The sequence below is a fragment of the Vulpes lagopus genome, chromosome 12 (assembly GCF_018345385.1).
Source record: "Vulpes lagopus strain Blue_001 chromosome 12, ASM1834538v1, whole genome shotgun sequence".
NCBI classification, from domain to species: domain Eukaryota; kingdom Metazoa; phylum Chordata; class Mammalia; order Carnivora; family Canidae; genus Vulpes; species Vulpes lagopus.
The window spans coordinates 64,995,255-65,012,781 of record NC_054835.1 but is presented as its reverse complement, the minus strand read 5'-3'; the positions used below and the strand labels follow the sequence as shown (position 1 = coordinate 65,012,781).

At 38.8% G+C, this 17,527-nt stretch overlaps 1 protein-coding gene across 2 annotated transcripts in view; it reads left to right on the top strand.

The window, feature by feature from the left end:
* The window catches only part of GABRA4 (gamma-aminobutyric acid type A receptor subunit alpha4), a 62,724-nt gene that overhangs the window by 17,661 nt on the left and 27,536 nt on the right, over positions 1 to 17,527 (top strand). For both annotated transcript variants that reach the window (XM_041724095.1, XM_041724096.1), the window contains 3 exons: positions 1,574 to 1,717; positions 2,800 to 2,952; positions 9,513 to 9,772. In XM_041724095.1, the coding sequence (XP_041580029.1) occupies positions 1,574 to 1,717; positions 2,800 to 2,952; positions 9,513 to 9,772 (557 nt within the window). The remainder of the gene's footprint in view (positions 1 to 1,573; positions 1,718 to 2,799; positions 2,953 to 9,512; positions 9,773 to 17,527) is intronic.

The window sequence follows — 17,527 nt, the reverse complement described above, 5'->3', positions numbered from 1 at the left end:
CACTGCTTAACTTAATGAGAATTGGCCATCACCCTTCTTTTACAACCCCTAGTAATCTAATCACAGTATTCAGTGAGCTAAGTTAATGCTAGAGAGAGTCATTTGCTTTCTGACCAGTGACTTAATGAGAGAAGATTAAAAAAAAAAAAAACAAAAAACAAAAACACACAGGAAGGATGATCTCACTGGGGGCAGGATTAAAATTTGTCTTTACTATAATAATAATAATCATATAATAATTTAAATTTCGCCCCAAGGTATTTCTTATCTATGGGAAGTTCTTTCCCACTCAGCACCCCCTTGGTTCTCATACACAGCACTCTTTGGAGTGACGTGAACACAATGGATACTCAAGGTACTAAATAAATCACTCTTTGGAAGTTGATTTTTGGGATTAGAAATTAAAAAGAGAGCTACCTTTTGATGGCCCTCACCCATGTTGCCCGTGCCCCCACTTCCTGCCTGAAATACTGAGTCATTAAGAGAAAGGTTATTCCATCCAGGTAGGCTAGCCAAGAGGAGGATGCCTGATTTAGACTCAGGGGCAGGCACAGAGTGTTCAGGGTCTTTTGGATGTATGATGAAGCATGAATATACTCAGGAGAGATGTTGCCACGTAGCTGTTCACCGCTAACTGACCACACAGGCCTCAGAGTTTGTTTTGTGAAGTCGCTTGTAAACATAGTGTCTCCCCAGATATCAACTCCTTGGTAGAATTAAACGGTCTCACTGAGGACCTACTGTGCTCTAGCCATTTTAGGAAGGTCTGGGCAGGGAACCGATTCTTTTGAACATACTTGTGTGTGAGCCAAGCTGTCTGTGGTAGGTGGACTGGTAAGCGAGCAGCTGGCTTCCATTCCCATTGAACACCGAATAATAGAAAATGGGCTTAAATTGCCACTGGGATGCATTCGTTGAAGGTGAAAGGGAAAATGTCCTGACTGTGAGAGTTGAAAGGTAGTGGGATTGGTTGTGTGATTATATTCCCTGGAGAGCTTTACAGACAGCAGAGCCAGTCGTCCCTGCAGAATGGTTCCCAACTGGCCTGTGTACTGCCCAGAGGCAGTCTGCAGTGGGTGACCCCTGGAGAGCTGGCCCCACAGTTCGATTTGTCTCTGGTGTTGTTGCTGTATTATTATTCTAGGCAGCCTTTGGTACGTTTCTAATTGGCGGAACTGCCTTAGGATGGAGGAAGTCAGTACTGGTCAAACCCTGGAAGGGAGTTAGAATGGAAGGAAGTGCCTTCTTGGTGGAGGGGCGTTATTTTTGCTTCTCAACTGCTTGTCCTATTAGTATGGACACACATCCAAACGCACTGATGCATGTATGACATTTAAGTTGCCTTAATTTTAGTCTCTCCTTCTCTGATTCTTTGACATGAAAACAAGAAATCAAGGCTGTTCATGTAATCTCTACAGCTTTCCAAATCTTAAACATGTTTGAATAAATCCTAATGATGAGTGTTTACTTTTGTTCCATGTTTCTTGAACAAGTGTAATATTCTTAAGTGTTGACCATCAGTACTGGTGAAAAAGGACCACTGACTCTAATCCCATTCTGGGCTCTCATTCAGATGCGTATCCGAAGAGCGAGATGATTTATACCTGGACCAAAGGCCCTGAGAAATCAGTGGAAGTTCCAAAGGAGTCGTCCAGCTTGGTCCAATATGACTTGGTTGGGCAAACTGTATCAAGTGAAACTATCAAGTCCATTACGGGTGAGATGCTTAATGATTAAAGTTACTACGCTACTTGGCTTTCATTGTCTAGCCTGCAAATGGGATTGAAAACCTGTTTTGGGATTTGAATCTTCTGAATCTTGGGCTCCACAGTCCTAGAATAAGACCACTGCTTTCCTAAGTAACTTTCCTAATATGTCGCTTTCAGATGTCACGTATTTATCAACAGCTACCAGAAATCTTTTTTTTTTTTAAGATTTTATTTGTTCATTCATGAGAGAGACACAAGAGAGAGAGGCAGAGACACAGGCAGAGGGAGAAGCAGGCTCCGTGCGGGGAGCTCAATGCGGGACTTGATCCCAGACCCCGTGATCACCCCCTGAGCTGAAGGCAGATGCTCAACCGCTGAGCCACCCAGGCAGCCCCCAGCTACCAGAAATCTCATGTTTTTGTTTTTGTTTTTGTTTTCAGAAATCTCATGGTTTGTTTCCCTTACTAGCTTTCTAGATTTTTGTTTAAATGCCCATAAAATATACTTGAACTCAGGGATGTTACAAATGGCTCTGTGCTATACACGTCTCTTTGTATTTTTTTCACATGTATAACATTTAGAAAGACAGCTCTTTCCTAAAACCAAGGCAGTGAGACAGCCTCTCCCACAGCATATATGTATATATAACATGTATTTCAATTCTTTCCAAATTAAACCTTAGATTTTCAAATGTGTGTATGTATTTCCATTTTTTTCTAGTGATTTTTCCATAAAAGTTAGGTCTAAATTTTGCTCTTAAAAATGCTGAAATTGAAGGCTAATTGCTTTCTCCGTACCAGACCTTTAAAATAGAAAGCACTGCAAGATTTTTTTTGCATGATTTTTTTTAAAAGTTGTAGCTTGATTTTTTAAATTGCTTAACCACTGTTTAGAACAAAAGTATTTTTCTGTGTAATGATGTTCAATATCCTTTCCTCCCTAGTTAGGAACTATATATTTCTCAGTTTGCTTGCTGTGTACAGCACATCATTATTTGTCTAAAATACTGTTGAGTCTGAAATATGATTATGAATTCATTGACTAATTGGTGCATAACCAATAATACACTTTCCTCATGTTTTATTTGCAGGTGAATATATTGTTATGACAGTTTATTTCCACCTGAGACGGAAGATGGGTTACTTTATGATTCAGACCTACATTCCATGTATTATGACAGTGATTCTTTCTCAAGTTTCATTCTGGATAAACAAGGAATCAGTTCCAGCTAGGACTGTATTTGGTAAGTGCAATTCATTTCTTGGGCATTTTTGTTCACATTATATTTTGATCACGATTCATGGGAGTAGCTCTTTGACATCATTTTTTTTCTAAGAAAATATTAAACAGTGATCTATCAAGCTGTATTGAGAAAAGAATCACATAGCTTGCTTGCTGGCTTTCTTGCTTTCTAAACTTTCATTTTTACCCAGAGAATACAAATAAGGCTTGAGGGGATGTAGGTAGGCCATCCCATCCTTTGGGGCCCCATTGTATTTCCCTTTTTGAGACCGGGCAGATGCAGACCAAGTGGGAATTTGGATATGATTTCACTTTTCGTGATATTCTTGTGCTCCTACCTTAATGCTGTGTAATTGAATTAAAATCATATCTAGGTGTTAAAATGAAATGCACTGGGAACTTAAAATAAGACAAATAAAAGTCATGGCTGAATGAGTATGAAAGCCTTAGAATAATTTGCCTTTTAATGAAGAGGAACAAAATGCAAGTGGTTTAAATGCATTGAGTTGAACGGTATTATATGCTTACTTTATTAACTCATTGTTATGTGCTATTTACATTTTTTTCCTGAACATAGTACATTTTCCTCTTTTTGTTTTTATAGTGGCTTCCTGTATATCATATTTTAAACAGTATGAGGTCCAGAACACATCAGTTTTGAATTTTGATAGCTGTTGATAAGTTTTCTATATATCAGCCATGCTTTTAAGTAATATAATTAGTTATAATGATATTTATTTAATTTAACATATTCCTCTATTCTTTTTCTATTGATTGTGAGTGACAAAAGCATTCAGTAGTAGGGTAAGAAGGAAAATGTGCCTCCTGTCCAGTTGCTCTGGACAGGAGGTACAACTCTCACAAGAGATGTCACGTTCCCTCTGCTTTTTCTAGTTGGTAGGATCAAAGCCATGCATAATATCCCTTATCACCCAATAGCTGAAGGAGTGCTGGTGAGAAGAGACTGGGGGAAGTGGGAGCTTCTCATCTCACTTCCCCATCCTTATCAGATATAACTTATCAGATATAACTTAGCTTTATCAGATATAACTGATCAGATGATGTCTTAGTGTCCTCAATGCACTTAAACATGAGGAAATTTTCCATAGACACCTACACTCCCTCTGAATCTTAGGTTTACTCGAGAACCCTACTGGGAAACTGTTACAGGAGGGTCCATGCTGGGGGCAAGGTATGACCCCAGGAGGCCAGTGAGTGGATATTGATATGGCAGGTATCATGGCACTACCTGCTTCATAGAGCTGTGAGGGTTCAATTAAAGAATAACTAAAAAAATAAAAAATAAAAATAAAGAATAACTGCCCATTGCAAGTGTTGAATAAATTTTAACCTATTAAAAATGGGCATAAAAATGAAAGAGAAGATAACAAATCTAAGCTTTGGACTGTAATAGATTGGGGTTTGAAACCAGAATCTGGCACTTGTTTTCTCCATCCACATGTATCTCCATCCTAGTACATCTCTTCTTCATAGACTAGTGAGGATTTAGATTGATGTGCTGTGCTCATGGGAGGGTGCGTGGTGCACCTAGTACATGTTCGTGACTCTCTCATACTTCTCTAACATAGAGGAGATTTATTTTGTTGTGATTTATTTTATTTTTTTTTAAGATTTTATTTATTTGTTCATGAGAGACACACAGAGAAAGGCAGAGACACAGGCAGAGGGAGAAGCAGGCTCCACACAGGGAGCCCAATTTGGGACTCAGTGCCAGGACCTGGGATCACGTCCTGAGCCGAAAGCAGATGCTCAACCACTGAGACACCCAGGAGTCCTGATTTCCTTGATTTTTAATTGCTTTTCAGGAAAACATATTGTTTTATTGTATAATACCAGGCAAGTCCTTTATGCTCCTTATCTCACTTAGTGTGCATAGTAAACTTGGGTCTTTGCGTATCATATTCGGAGTCAGCCTGCCTGGGCAGGAAGTGCCTGTGGAGGCTGAGCACAGACCAAACTCCCACAGTTCTCCCTGGCACAAATCATATCAATATTGCAGGAATGACTATCATTGAAAATAAATATAAAATCACCAGTACACATATTATCACCTTTTTGAGGGATTATCTAGAGGAGAAAATACTGACTCATCATGTGTGCATCTGATGAAGAGGTAATGGTGTCCTAACACAGATTCTGCAGCCAGGCAGCCTCGGTTCTAACCACAAGGTCTACCACTGATTTGCTGTAAACCATCAGTGTGTTACTTCTGCTCATTTCCTCATGTGTTACGACAGGGTGAATGGTTACACCTACTTTCCAGGGTTGCTATGAAGATTAAATGAATTAATTTGGATGAAGCACTTGGAACAATGCCTGTCACACAATAAATTTGATTTTTGTTTATTGCCCTAACTGTCCACGCTGCCATCTACCCCATTTGAGCGTCACTACTTGATACTATAATGTGAATGTCCTCTGAATTTTCTAGTTATTGTGATTGTTTGATAAACTTTGAAAGCTTTTTTGGTTGAATACAAACTGGTAGCCACTGTGCTGTCTCACTTGTCCCCTAACGATAGAAATCTCCAGTGGTGTGGAGCAGGATGACGTTGGTTACAGATGTGTCCACCCAACATTTCCAACAGATAAGACACCGTAAGGAAATTGAGTGGCAGGTAGTAAGGATACTGGTAATACTACTAATGCTGATGGTAAGATTTGCCATCTTATGTAATCTTCACCATAACTCAGCAAGGTAAGTGTTGTTGGTTTTTCATAGATAAGGAAAAAAGCTCAAAGAAATCAAGAAACTTGTATAAAGTCACATACTAAAAGTGATGGACCCAGGACAGCTTCTAACTTCGAGAACCCTGCATTTCTACTCTGCCATTCTGTCTTCACAGGAAGTTTGAGGATGTAGGCGTTTGTCAAATATTCCAGAGCTTCTGAGTGAGGTTGTATGGATGTGTGCTGAAGATAATTTGTGGGTAGCTTTTTCCATTTGAACTGTGACATTTGCCTGTCTTGAGCTTGTGTGCCAAGATGTTGGTTTTGATTGACCAGGGAAATTATGCACAATAATTAAGTCTTCAAAGACCTAAGATGTGTTAGAATGGTAATTACTAAACTGTTCATTGAGGCACTGAGATGGCATTTTCCTAAGGAAGTTAAGTTTTTAAGTATTTGGGGAGCATTAGCAATCTATTTCATATGAGATTTAAGTAAAACATTAATTCTGGGCTAGTATTTCTTTTCCCTGATTTTCATTTCCTCTTCACTCAGGGAGGGAAGATGCTGGGTCAGGGTTGTCACTAGAGGTCATGGAAAAACAAACTCTCTTCCTTCCCCCCAAATTAGTGTAAATATGAGAAGCAGAGTATGCTAAGTTCTCTCCCAAGGCCTTCTGTCTGCAGAGTTGTATGCCGTTAAGTCTTCTAATTATTCCAGTATAGTAAAATGTTAAACCGGAGTAAATGCCAGCTGGCATATCTAAATCATTACTAGTTCATTTTCGTGGAGTGGCCAGCCAAAAATTTACTCTTGTGCACAGTCTTAGCCTACTCTTACACGTCCTCTCCCAACTCCTGGGCCAGCCAATATGGTACATATTCAGCATTATAAAAGCAGGTATTGGCATCAATACTCGAATGTGTAAAAAAAAAATTCTATGGTTGTTGAAATGTTTTCAGGGTAGATGCCAGCTAAGCCATTTAGAGCAGATGCACTGTCTTCCTAGATGCAGAGGAAAGCATGTCTTCTTATCTGAAGGGTTGGCTTCTGTTTGCTACTCTTTTGGTGTTTATTTAACCAAATTCTCTGTCTAAAAACAGCTGTACTAAGCACATTCCTGTCATGCTAGTGTTTTCTTTAAGTTTGACCACAAGGCAGAGAAAACTTTTTGTCTAGAAGGATGGCAACTTCAAACACTTGGCCAATTGTTTATACAGGTTACTTTCCTAACTTTGCCAACAGTCATAAAATGTGAACCATAATATTTGATGGAGTGTTCTACAAACTTTAAATTCAAATGGACTCAAACCAGTGAAAGAGAAATGGAAAGTGGCCACACATTTTTTTGCAAGATTTTTTTGTATTTACGTCCATGGCATCATTTAACATCTTCGTGAACTTGGTGATCTACGCTCCCTAGTGATCAGAAAGTCATTTTGAGATTCAAGGCTCAATTGCCTAATATCCTATTTACTCAATTGCCTAATACCCTATTTACTTAGCATTAATAAGGGAATCTCTTCACGTGACAACAGGAGAAGACGAAGACCACTACTTCAGGTCTGCAGGAGAAATTGTTCTGGTACCAAAAAAAAAAAAAAAAAGTTCAAAACAACATGGGAAATCCTAAATCACTAATATTTGAGTTTGAATTTTCCTTTTTGGTTCTCACATTCTGCTCTGTAGAATTTTCTGAGTTCAAAGTAGTTCATTCTTATTTAGGCTGCACTGTTCATGTTTTATATCCAAGTACTTTCAGCATAATTTCTGTGATAGTAGAGGAAATATACATACGGAAGTTGTAGAGCATTTTTGAATTCTTAATAAGTTGTTAAACTTAAATTTTTTTGAATAAGAGGAAAAACTTTGATTTATCTTCAAACTTTGTAGCTAAAATTTTCCAAGTTAATTTACATCTCACAGGCAGCATGGGAATGCTGCCATTTTTCTGAGATCAAATGGAGGCCTAAAAGTTCTAGAGTCTCTCTTTTTTTTCTTAAAGATTTTATTTATTTATTTGAGAGAGAAAGAGAGAGCACAGAGAGAGAGAGAGAGAGGAAGAGGGAGAAGCAGACTCCCTGAGGAGCAGAGAGTCCAACACGGGATTCAGCCCCAGGACCCAGAGATCATGACCTGGGCTGAAGGCAGATGCTTGACTGACTGAGCCCCCCAGGTGCCCCTAAGGTCTCTTTCTGAAATGAAATCCAACAAATCACAGTACTCCATTTTCATAGCGATTTTGATATCTTCACATCTGACCCAGCAGACTTTTAAAAATCTATTTCAGATGAATACAATTCTAAAAACAAAAAAACAACAAAAGAACACACACAATATATTTTTTTAAGGGAATACAACCAAATCTGCAAGTTTCTTTCTCTGTAGAGTTTATGGACTATTTTTAAAAGATCTATAGTTTATACAATGCACAGTTGCTGTGATTTTTTTTTATGTTCTAAACATTAACAATTCGGAAGGGACTGGAGAAAAAATGGATTGGTGAGGAGCTGAAAAAATGAGTTTTTATTTATTATGCATTTATCAAGTATTCAGCATTATATGAGGTATGGTAAATCCTGAAATCCTACAGTAAATGAAACTGTAGAGACAGGCCTCATGCATGGAACAATTAAGGAACAAGGCAGAAAGTAATTAAATGCTGAGCTGAAGAGACAATATAATTTCTTATTTCAAATATTATCATTCTTTTAGTGTTGCATGGGGCTCCCTATCTCTTCAGTTTGACATGTATTATTTATTTGGATTTTGGTAAAGGATTAACACGATTGGAATATGTAGTTTAGGTGACTGTTTCATCATCATCATCACCATCATCATCCTCCCCAATTCAGGAACTATTCTGGGCATTATATACAATGAGTTTAAGTAGATAGAGTAAGTTCTCAGAGAAATCCCCAAGCTTCGCTAGATGACATAGATGAAATATACAGATAGACAAAGATGCAGAGAGAGACAACTATTAACATCCTTCAATAACACATTTCTCTATAGCCCCAGTAGCAAGTGGAATTTTTCCACTGAGATGGGGACTAACCTTTTTTTTCAGGGTTAGGAGAAGGCTTTCCTGAAGATTATATGCCTCAGAAGCCTACTGATGGAAGAGAGGTACCTCCATTCTTTGTTGCAAAGATTTTCCTGCCTACCACAAACTGATGCATAGATGTCCAATATTTTAAAAATCAAATTATACTCGAAATCTATTTTTCCAGAAAATATAATTTATTGCTTCTTGTGACTTAAGCTTTCACAACTAGATTATTATTATTTTATTATTATCTTAAGTCAGTAGGTAATATTCAGTGAAAGGTTATAAGTATCTATGATTCATGATTGTTCTGGTCGTGATTCTCCATTGCAACGGGCCATGGCTATCTCAGAAATTCTGATGCTCCAAATTACAATGCTATCAACTTCTCACTTCCGGTTGAGAATGAGTGCTTTGATGAGCCACACTTCCTGCTGGGTGTGCGTGTTGACTTTCTCAGGTATGTTGGCTCAGCTACTGATACCAATCCAATATATGGTAGGTGCCATAGATACTTGCAATCTTTACAGCAAATGCCATAGGTAAGTATCAAATGAAGCACAATGAGTTTTCCTCACTTAATCCCTCTGAGCCCAATGAGTAGAAGAGCCAGGATTTTAATTATATCCATCTCTTACTCAAAAACTTGTGCTAAAAATTTCACTGAACCACTAGGGTTTGAATCTTCCATCAAAGATGGTTTGGTTTGAGATATTACAAACTTTGTTGCTCCTCCCCCCACCAAATCCTTAGGTTTGTTGGTTTGTTTGCATGGAACTAATGGTAAAGTATTTTGTCTCTTTGCTCTTTTGCTTCTGAAGGAATAACCACAGTCCTCACCATGACCACACTGAGCATCAGTGCACGGCATTCGTTGCCCAAAGTATCCTATGCGACGGCCATGGATTGGTTCATAGCTGTCTGCTTTGCTTTCGTGTTTTCTGCCCTTATTGAGTTTGCTGCTGTCAATTATTTTACCAATATTCAAATGGAAAAAGCCAAAAGGAAGTCATCAAAAGCCCTCCAGGAAATACCAGCTGCTCCAGTGCAGAGAGAAAAGCATCCCGAAGCACCTCTGCAGGTATTTGACTTAATCTCCTTCAGTTTAAGATTTCAGCTCTTTGGTCAGATTTGCATGGCCAGGGGAAAAACTGAAAATTAGAAAATCCCAGTAACAATTTCTAAGTCATTAAAATCCAGAAAGAGAGAAAACGGTAATTGTAGATTAAAAGTTTAAAATTGTGATTAATGGCTTAAAAATTTAAGAGGTCTGGATGAGCTAGATTTATGTGGAGCTAATTGTTTGAAACTTCCTGCCAGAATTAAAAATTTTGACAGGGGCGAAATCTGATGTATATTATTGAGAGGAACCTGTGAATATCTTTGAGTGGGTTGTGAAGGCATTTTCATAGGGTTAGTTGAACAAAGTAAAGCAGAGATTAACTTGACCCCACAATGGAACTATCCTATGGGGATGGGTGGGACCTGTGCCTTGTATCAAACAAGAAAATAAAACCAATAAACAAGAAGACCCATAGTTGTAGCTGATGTACAGCAAAGATCGAAAATTCTTGTCCTAAAGGGACAGACCTAAAAGAATCTAAGAGCTACTATAATTCATACTGGGCACATTAGTGATTCTGTGATTTTAAAAAAAGTTTTTAAGTAACTTTTTCCTTATCGACTCTGGTTGTACAAAAACAGCAAGATCATCATGAAAACAGGTAAGCAAATAGGCAGCTCCCCTTCATCTTTTCCCAAATCCCCCTCCTCCTTCTCCTCCTCCTCTACTGTCTTTCTTTCTTTTTTTTTTTTTTTTAAGATTTTGTTTATTTATGCATGAAAGACAGAGAGAGAAAGTCAGAGACGTAGGCAGAGGGAGTAGCAGGCTCCGGGCAGGGAGCCTGATGAGGGACTTGATTCTGACACCGCAGATCACACCCTGAGCCAGGGGCAGGTGCTCAATGGTTGAGCCACCCAGGCGTCCCTACCTCTTTCTTTCTTACTCTTACTCTACTCAGCTTTCTTGTTGAATCAGCAGACAAGGGTCTGTAGTCACTTATCCACGTCCTTATTGTAGTCGTGACAAGTGGTGGTCCAAAACTCTTTTGCCCAAATCAAAGAATATATAAATTATCATTTTTGTTGTCTGTAGATAATAACCCATTCCCTTATTTATTAAATCATTCATTAATTCCTTTATCTTTTAACTTGTTCAAAAAAATACACATCCAACTCCAACCATTTCACAGACTCTGTTTATGGTCTGTGTACATGTACATACTCCCCCCAACAAATATCCTGCTCTATGGAGATTACGCATAAGTATTTAGGACGAGGAAAGGGAGACAGATGATTTACGGAGCATAAATATTATACGTGCGGCGTGTTAGATGGTGACCGTGCTGTGGTAGTGCTGAGGGACGGACGTACTGCTGGGATTCCATTCAGAATACAGGTGGTCCCATATAATACCTTTTCCCTTGAATTCTATTTGGTCTGATTTTTATACTTTTTATAGTCTTAATATTAACTTTTGTAATATTTTTTATGACTAATTCCTTATTCTCTATTTTCTCACAACTTTGAAAGCTATGTATCACATTTTATATCACTAGTGATTAGCATTTAAGTTTTAAAACAACATATTTCTACTAATGATTTTCTAATTATATTGAAAGTATAAAACATGTGTACGACCTCTCCCATATAGCTGTTAACTTCTCCCAACCCCAGGATTGCTCGAGTCCAGAGATTAGGGATTTGGAGACATATTTTATATGCATATTTTTTTTTAGTTTATAATGAGTTGCTATAATTCTCTTTTCATTTTAGCAAAGTACACTTGCACCGGTGCTGTAATGGAATATTATAAATACTTAAAAGTGCCACTTAATGAGAATAAAAATATTTTGCAGCATTTTCCAAGGTGGGAAGAGGACCAGTAATCTTTATTCGCTCCTTTAAACATAGCTCTTGCGTGGAGCAGCTGCCATTGCCAGTAAATGCTCAGTTGAACACATGCAACGGGCTAAGTCCACTCTGATTCAGTAACTCCTCTTGGCAGGATGGGTGACCTGAGTGCAAATGACATAAGCAATGTCGAGAAGATTAAATCTGTTTGTGAAGGCTTAGATCTATAGTATTTTAGGGTTGGGGAGGAAATCTAGTCAAAATGTACATCCTAGGCTTCATGTCCTCTGCAGTGTTTGACGATGTCTGTGTAATAACTCTGATCTCCGCATCGGCTTACTTGAAGGGTATCTGTGTCCTAAAGACAGTGATGAATAGGTTTGCCCACACGTCCTCCTAAGTCCAAGTTCCTGCCAGAGCACAGCTGGCTTTGGAACGCCAGTTGCCATTGAATGGTTTCAGTATTAAGTTCAACTTTCAAGGTTGAGAACACATTAAAGTTGAGGGGGGTGGAGGAAGCGAGGGGAGGAACAGAGCAAGAAAGAGAGAGGGAGAGAGAGAGAGAGAAACAGGGAGGAGGACATTTAGAAGGAGGAAGAATATGCTAATAGCAAAATTTTAAAACATATTGTTGGAAGGAAATATCCTAAGAATATATAAGGTTTGGGGTTTCGGTAGAGATTCTAATCAGACAGATGAAATTTGCTTATTCAAATATGTACTCCAACTTGTATGGCCGTTTACTTATTTGAATGATGCTGCCTGTGTTTAAAATGTGCTTAAACTCCTTATTTGGAATTGCCCTGAGAAGCTACATGACATTTGGTAACTCAGCAGTCCCCTGGGTAGGGTCACCAGTGGTTGGATTCATTGTCACCGTATGTGACCTATAGACTATTAATGGCCTGGCGGGGGTTTAGGGTGACCACTTCTATTCTCTGGGAGTTGGAAAGCGGGTGGTTTATGGAATATTCATGAAGTAGGGAGAAAGGGCCAATTGGCAGAATGTAAGGGCAGCTGTGGGCAGCTCGAATATGTCTTTGGGCCTCTCAGGAGGCAAAACAGCTGCTCTGCTTCTCTGCTGTGCGTCACCTTGACTCTTCCCTTGATCCTGTCCTTCCAGTACTTGAACTGAGCTTTGCTGCCGTATCTGACTACTTCGGAGCCGGTCTGTCCTCTCACTGATGCAGAGGATTTGGATTAATAGGATGGTTTAGAAAATAAATACATATATAGGGCAGCCCTGGTGGCCTAGTGGTCTAGCGCCGCCTTCAGCTCAGGGAATGATCCTGGGTTGCTGGGATCAAGTCCCACGTCGGGCTCCCTGCATGGAGCCTGCTTCTCCCTCTGCCTGTGTCTCTGCCTCCCTCTCTCTGTGTCTCTCATGAATAAATAAATAAAATCTTTAAAAAAAAAAACAAAAAAAAAGGGAAAATTTCTTAAAATCACATTTAACAAAATCACTTGAAAATATATCCTATAGTCCTTGTTCAGTTAGCAAATATGCATTTATGAGCGTATGTTATGTCTTGTGAAAAAAATCCAATGCTATGATGACTAAAATTGCTTGAGCTCCCAAGTTGTGTCAGGTACTATGTGATGTGCTTTACATATGTTTCTTAATTTCAAGGTCATGATAACTATTTTACAAATGAAGAAACTGAGCCTTGTAGTTGTTAAGTGATGTACTCAAGAAACGGTAAACCTAATATTTAAATTAATCCAGCTGTATCAGAATGCAGAACTTGTTCTCTTTTATTACAACTCTGTTTTATAGTCTTTATGATATACCTACAAAGAACAGGCATTAGAATGTATATATTATATACATAAAATGAACAGCCCCACAGTCTTGTTCATATTTCCATAAATAAGTAACAATAGTGAAATGCTATTGTTTGAAGGCTCTTAATGCATCAGTAACAAGAACTTTTACAGGCAATCAGGCCTTACTGACCGACTAGAAATGTTGAGTGATGGCATGGGTGATGAGATGGTGGTGGCATCATTCACTAGAACAGAGAAGAGCATGAACCACCTTTAATGAAGAAGCTAATTTGTTCAAGTTTAAATAGTGGCAGTTTCCATAGCAGGAGATTTTTTTTCCCCTTCCCACGATAGTGATGATTTTCTTTTTTCAAACTGCAAGTGCATCCTTCTCCATGGCATACCTTTCCTTTCCCATCTACCCAATTTCTTGGTCTGTTTTCTTTTCACTGTAGCTATTCTTCACAGACTTTTCAGTTTTAAAGTGTTTGTAGATTCTTACAAGGATATTTGTACAATTTTTAAAAAAGATTTTATTTATTTATTCATGAGAAACAGAGAGAGAGAGGAGGCAGACACACAGGCAGAGGGAGAAGCAGGCTCCCTGTAGGGAGCCCAATGCGGGACTCGATCCCGGATCCCAGGATCACCACCTGAGCCAAAGGCATCTGCCTTTGGCCTCAACCACTGAGCCACCTGGGCTGCCCATGTTTGTAAAATTAAAGAGCTATTTGTTTTACTTAGAGTCTTTTAAAAAAAAGATGATACAAAAAATATATAAATAACTCAAAGTGCCTCTTGGATTCAGTAATTTAAGTGCACTCGTGAGAATCTCCTTTTTTTTTTTTTTTTTTTTTTTTTACCCTCCATTCTTCAAAGTCAAACTCAAGCCTTGTTTCTCGTACATGCCTCATTCTGACCGAGGTCAAGAATCTCAAGGACATGGTCTCAAGGATCTGTATCTACAAAGTGGGGGTGATAATGGAGCTTATTGGCAAGGCTTATCATGAGGGTTAAATAACATCAGGCATGTTAATAAGTACATAGTACAAGCATAATGCCCAGCAAAAAAATTGTGTGGTTATTATTATCCTTTATTATTGAAGCACGTCTTCAACATTCAAAGTGATGTATCACAAAATGTGTCATTTATAATATCCTGAAGTATTTTGCATAAGCAAATTGTTTCATGTATGACTGCTGTATATGCCTAGCTTAGGTGGCGAGCTCCTTGGTAAAATTGATTGTGGCTTCATTCTGTTTCCTCACACAGCACATTGCCTGTTTCATATTGTGCTTTATTGATGGATGATAATGAGTCCACTCTAGGGATTGGACAATGGGAAATGTGGGTGGCTCTGAAATTCTATATTTATCAACCACGTTTAAACACATTTGTATCTCACATAAAATTTTTTCCCACCAGAGTAAATGTGAACATCAAACAGGTGTTAAGTAGGGAGCTGGAGTGTCGAGAAGGGCAGATATGGAATCCTAGTGTCCTGAGGCACACTTGTCCGCAGTTGAACTTAGCTAGTGAGGAGCAATAGAGAGCTGAGGAGCTGAGCTTTAAAAAAATAAAACAAAAAGCTCAGTAAATCTGGAAGTGCAACTGTGCATTGAGAGGAGAGCATCATCTGTTGTCCTTCTGTCCTGTAAGTCAGAGCGTTCACACAGACGTCGATGACTGTCAGCAACATCAGTGTTCAATACAGTGACTTTGGCGGTTGGTAGTACACAAGGCTCCTTCCCTTGCAACAGGGCGTACAAACTGGGTCAGTTTCAGATTTTCATTTTAATCATTCTCAGAACTCTTCATAAAAATGCTGTTCTTTAAATAGTTTAAGCCAACATGCACAAAAACTTTCATTTTTTTTCCATTTGTCCATGTTTCTTTCATTTCCTTAGTTTAAAAATCTCTTTGGCAGTTTGAAAAAGGACATGAAGCCGTGCTGTCGGTTCACTTGACATTTATGTGTGTTTGTGACAGTAGTTTAATGACATTCTTTAAATCTGATGTAAATTGTACCTCCCCAAGCCCATACCTTGCTCGGTACAGAACGTTCTGTAGTTGGTGATGCTCGATAGGCAATGAGTAATTGCTTAATCGCACAATTACTGAACGGTACGATTTATGTTAAGAATAACAGGATTATGTTTCACTCTCAGCCATATTTTTGATCTTTTAGTTTTGTTAACATGTCTTGGGCAGATTCATGAGAAATTGTCATGTTGCTAATCCTTGAGAGCAAATCTAGTCATTTAATCAGCGTTTACCAAGCAACCGCCACGTACCAGTCACCCTGCAGGGTGATGAGGCCTCAAAGACCAGACTTAGGAGCGTTGTCTAGTTAGTCCTGTGAGTTATAGCATATTTAACATATAGAAGTGTGCTTTGAGTCCTGGTTTTGGATTCATACAAACCTACTTTTTAGTAGTGGGGATTTACTCTCAGATCATCACTGCTACTCAGACCTGCCTGCTGAAATACCAATCTCTGTGTTCAACTACATATTGGGAACCTATTGTGTTTCTGAATATATTTATGAAGTACCCATTAAGTGTCAGCATGCCAGGAAGGCTGTTCTCACTCCCTTCCTAGATACGAGGAGAGTAGGGAGGACCGGCATTCAACGATTAATTTCAAATAATTAAATAATGATTAATGTGCCAAATGCTGTGAAGGAGAAGCAGAGAGGGTAATGATAAGTTATATGACAGCTTTAAGCTGAGACTTCACATTAAAGTGACAAGTTAAGGGCCATCACTCAAAATGACAAGAGGAGGAGAAGCAATCAGTTTTAATGGCTTATCGAAACCATAAGCGTTGTGCATTTTGGGGTGATTATTGGTAATAATATCACATTGGAAGAAAAACGCCAACATTAGCATCATAATGAAAAATGTAGTCTATTTCTTCCTCCAGAATGAGAAATGCCATCATTTTGATGCTGCGTTGGGAAGGGTGGATATATTAGCTGGTGTTTAGGGCAAGAGTAAGGCGTCTTATAAACCTAGGGTAATACGGTGTAGGGTGTGTGTGGAGGGAGGACATGGATACAGATTAACAGTAAATCCGCTCTTCTATTTTTACGTATTATGTGTTTATAAATACCATGGAAAGGGAAGAAGCTGTGAAACTTATTTATGTAGTACATGGAATTTGGGGAGGTAGCAAGTCATTACCGTCATCGTCATTGTTTTTATTGTCTACTCTGTACCATGTAGACGTGTGTGTGTATCCATGTACCATATGTGTGTGTAATACATGGTGCTACGTAAATATATATAATAGATACTGCTCGTTGCTTTACATGTGATACCTCTAACTTCCACAGTGAGCCCCAGGATGAGCTGTTGTGTTGTGACGCACGTAATTTTATGGTTGAGGAAAGAAAATAAGCCTTGGTGTGAAGTGTTTTGGAGACTGTCAGATGCATGGTGCTGCCTCTCACTAGAGAAAACGAGGAAGCATGGAGGGTTTGTGTCTTTGCTCTCAGTTCTTCAGTACAGCTTTTTTTTTTTTTTTTCAGTACAGCTTTAATCACGCACCCCAATATTTGCCTTTGCGCGTCTCTGTTAGATGATGAAGTTAGGCAAGATTATATCTAAATTTCCTTCTCAATGAAAAATCTGCATTACTACAAACTCATTTACTCTCTGTAACTAATGCCAGCTTGCTTTATACTCTCTAACATGTGCTCACTTTAGTAAAGCTGATGAGAAGGAGGATGGTTCTTTTTGGGTTCACTGAGTCAGACCAAAATAAATATTCAGGTTATTTTATATTCATCTACATAGCAAAGATCATACTGTTCCAATGGCAGTAAAAACATCAACTGATATTATGTTACCAAGTGCCAGAGAGTATTTTAAGCATTTTTACGCATATTAACTCATATAATTGTCACCGCAGTCCTGTCCTATGTTCATCCTAGCTGACAGATGAGGAAATGGAAGCACAGAGAGGCCTAACTGATTAGTCCAAAATCATCCAGCAGCTAAGTGATCAAGTCAAGATGTAAACCCAGATAATCTGGCTCCAAAGTTTGGGTTTATAACCACTAGGAATTGATGCCACACAGTAATTCCGTGCAACCACCACTACTGACCCTCTGCTATGCCTTTACCACCACATACTCATCCCCCACTCCAA